This window comes from Herpailurus yagouaroundi, unplaced genomic scaffold (genome assembly GCF_014898765.1).
Source record: "Herpailurus yagouaroundi ecotype Mexico unplaced genomic scaffold, PumYag 141, whole genome shotgun sequence".
Classification (NCBI taxonomy): domain Eukaryota; kingdom Metazoa; phylum Chordata; class Mammalia; order Carnivora; family Felidae; genus Herpailurus; species Herpailurus yagouaroundi.
Genome location: NW_024412396.1, coordinates 74,115,770 through 74,119,356, shown reverse-complemented (window position 1 = coordinate 74,119,356; position 3,587 = coordinate 74,115,770). Strand labels below are relative to the sequence as shown.

The following is a 3,587-nucleotide window of genomic DNA, read 5'->3' as shown; positions in this document are numbered from 1 at the left end:
AGATTTATTTATTTTTGGGACAGAGAGAGACAGAGCATGAATGGGGGAGGGGCAGAGAGAGAGGGAGACACAGAATCGGAAACAGGCTCCAGGCTCTGAGCCATCAGCCCAGAGCCTGACGCGGGGCTCGAACTCCCGGACCACGAGATCGTGACCTGGCTGAAGTCGGACGCTTAACCAACTGCGCCACCCAGGCGCCCCCCCCTTCCGCATCTTAGTCTCTGGGTTGGACAGATGTGAAACGGCATCTGCACCCCCGATCTGCCAGGACCTGGGACCCCCCAGTCTCTGCCCGACGGCCCCTCCCCAGGCAGGGACAGCTCACAGGTAGGGCAGGGGTCCCTTGCACTGACTTGCCCTGCCCCATGAGTGGCCGAGTCCCACAATTAATGCTGCTTTTGAAAACCATCAATTAACCAAGACACCTCAGGGAATGGAAATTAGGCCTGAGGTCCCCAGATCCTGCATCTGGGCAAGAGGTTGGGCGGGGCCAGGGCCACCAGATGCCCCTCTCCCCAGCTCACCCATGCAAAATCCAGTGGCCTCCAGGAGAGGACTCCAACTCCGGCACCCATACCGAGAGCCCCCCTCCCCCCAGCTCCACCTCTGCTCAGAGCCAGCAGCCCTGACATCAGTCACATCTTGCTGGCAGGTGTGCACAACAATGATCCACCCCAGTGAGCAGTGGGAACTAGGAGTGACCCTGACGCTGCTGGGTCCTGGGAAATGACACTTTAAATCAGGGAGCACTGACCTTTTCTGTAAAGGGTCGGACAGTAAATATCTTAAGCTTTGAAGGCCACACGGGCTCCATCATGGCCACTCAACTCTGCCTTATAGTGTGACAGTGGCCATAGATGCTAGTGAGCAAATGGGCAGGGCTACGTGCTGATGAAACTTTATTTATGGACACTGAAGTTTGAATTCTATATTTCACGTGCCACAAAAATGTTCATCTTTTGACTTTTTTCCCCCAACCACTTAAAAATGTAAAAACCATTGTTAGCTCCAGCCACGTGGCTGCATTTGGCCAGTAGCTTCCTGACTCCGCCTTTAAGAGACAGGCCTTATCAGAGGCCTTTCTCCCAGATCTTATCAGAGCCTTTAACACATAGCAAAGCTCCAGGCAAGCGCAGGATGTAGCATCTTCCAAATGTACAGGTCCCAGCCTGAGCTGGGACCTACTCTCCCATACGGTTTCCCCAGCCTCCCAGAAAGCCCTTCCAGAAGCCAAAGGCCCAAGGCCTGCACGGTTTCCCATGCAGGTGGGGGCCAGTCACAAGACAAGAAAGGGGCTTCAGGGGACCACCAGCCCCCTCCGACCTGGGTCTCAGCCGCAGCTCCCCCTCACCATGTCGGAGATGCTGTGACCTTCTCGCACCAGGACTGACACCATCTGCAGAAAGAACTGGCATTGGCTGGCGGACCCCCTTTGCCTCTCCTCGACCTGGCGGCCGCGTGAGTCCCCGCCCCGAGCCCCGGGCTGGGGGAGGGGAAGCACCTTGTCTGCCGGGAACACGACGGCAGCGCCTGCGCACGGCGTCCGGTTCTGGCTCCAGTTGGTGGTCACTTCGAAGTTGGTGTTGGGGACCCAGAGTTTGTAGGCCGCGCGGGTCATCGCTGGGGAGGGGGTGACTAAGTGCTTCCCGCTCAGACGCCCCAACCCAACCCCCAGGAGGAAGAAGGTTGGTCACAGAGCCCGGGGCACAGATGAAGTCTCCCTGTCAGCCCAGACCCTGCGGGAGCCCTGCCTCGGTGCTCTGACAGACTCCTACCGGATCTGCAGAGCCCGCTCCTGCGTGCCCTCCTCTAGGACACCCCCCCCCCCCAACCTCGGTATCGCCTCCTAGCCCCGCCCCCAGTTTGCTGGTCGTTGGAGCAGCAGGGGACCGATGTGAAGGGGGTAGGAGGCCTCTGCCCAGGAGAAAGCGCTGGAGGGTGGGCTCTGATCGGGATCTGTGTCCTGAGGGAACCGCCAGGGGCTTAAGAGAGGAGGACAGGGGGCGCCTGGGTGGCTTAGTCCCTTGAGCTTCTGACTCTTGATTCGGGCTCAGGTCATGATCTCAGGGTTACGGAGTTCAAGCCCTGCGTCAGGCTCTGCGTGGCGGGGTGGAGCCTGCTTGGGGTTCTCTCTCTGCCCGCCCCTGCTCATGCTCTCTCTCTCTCTCAAAATAAAAAAATAAACTAAAAATAAACTTACCAAAAAAAGAAAAGAAAAGGAGAGAAGGACAGGGACTGAGGAGCGTTGGGGGCGGACACCTGGGACACGCGCCGGCCCGGGTGCAAAGGGGGAGGGCCAGCGCGCCCCCGGGGACGGGGAAACTGAGGCCGCGGAGACCGCACGCGCACGCTGCTTCGGGCGGGAGCCGGGCCGAGCCTCCCGCGCCCCCCGCGGCCTGTCAGGCGCTCCCCCCAGCGCGCCCCCCGCTTACCGCACAGCTGCAGCCACAGCAGCGCCCGGCCCAGCGCGCCCATCCCGCTGCGGGCCCGTCGCGCCGACCCCGACCCGCAGACTTTGCCCCGCGGGGTCCACCTGACCGGGAGGGGCGGGGCGGGGCGGGGCGCGGCCGGCGGGCGGTTACACATTTACCTCCAGGCCCCGCCAGGAGGCGCCGGTCCGACTCGCTCCCTCCCCCACACTCAGCCCCGCGGGAACCTGAGGACCTTGGGCGCCGGGGAAGAGGGGCTCGTGAGGACCCACCCGCTCCGTGACGAGGGTGGCGTTGGGGCGGGGGGGGGGGGGGAGACGGTGGTGGCGGTGAACAACCTCTAGGGCCTCTGCTGTCTCTGTCCCTGCGCGTCTGGGGCTGCACCTCCTCGGCCCACACCCGCGGGAGCTGGGTGTCCAGCCTTCCGAGCAGGGCCCTCCTGCCGGGGCCGGTGCACTGTGGACGGTGGTAGATGGGCTGAGTGGCGAGCGCCTAAGAACGCGTGGTGAATGGCTGGCAGCAGGTGCATGGTGAGGGGTGGAGGGTGCGTGCTCTGGTTAGCCGAGGACGGGGGACAGAGGGATGGCAGGCGGTGAGCGAACCCACCGAGGCCCACCAACCGAGCGCTGGCGGGTGGAGGATGAGTGGTGCGTGACGGGGTGGGTGTGGCGTGGGACCGGGGGGCGATGGGCGGTGGCTGGTGGCTGGTGGCTGGATAGAGGGCAGCGGATTGTGGAAGGACGGGCGACGGACGGCGGGTGGTGGCCGCACGAGGAAGAGAGATGGTAAGCCTGGAGGGCGGACAAAAATGGTGCTTGGGTAAATGGACGGCGGGTGCGTGAGACAGCAATTGTAGATGTTGGAGGGGCTTTGTTGACGTGAATGGTGGGTGAGAAAAGGTGGTGGCTTTGGGCCGACGAATGGCTGGTAGGTGAGACTGGCCGGTGGACGGGGGGGATGCGGGGGCAGGATTTAGATGGACTGTGAGTAGCAGGTTAGCAGACAGATGGCTGCCGGGTGGATGAGAGCCGGGGGCACAGCCGGACACAGACGGATGGACGGACGGGTGTGCTGCTCGTGCAGGGTGGCTGGGGGTGAAGGGGGTGGGTTTGTGGGGGATGGGATGGTAGAGGGCGGGGGGGGGGGGGGGGGGGGGGC

At 63.1% G+C, this 3,587-nt stretch overlaps 1 protein-coding gene across 1 annotated transcript in view; it reads right to left on the bottom strand.

Moving 5' to 3' along the window:
* The window catches only part of AMN (amnion associated transmembrane protein), a 10,167-nt gene extending 7,621 nt beyond the window's left edge, over positions 1-2,546 (bottom strand). Inside the window, exons 1-3 of the mRNA XM_040478446.1 lie at positions 2,433-2,546; positions 1,502-1,620; positions 1,352-1,396 (exon numbers count right to left, since the gene is read on the bottom strand). Of these exons, the coding sequence (XP_040334380.1) occupies positions 1,352-1,396; positions 1,502-1,620; positions 2,433-2,475 (207 nt within the window). The 5' untranslated portion in view covers positions 2,476-2,546. The remainder of the gene's footprint in view (positions 1-1,351; positions 1,397-1,501; positions 1,621-2,432) is intronic.
* Positions 2,547-3,587: the final 1,041 nt, after the last annotated feature.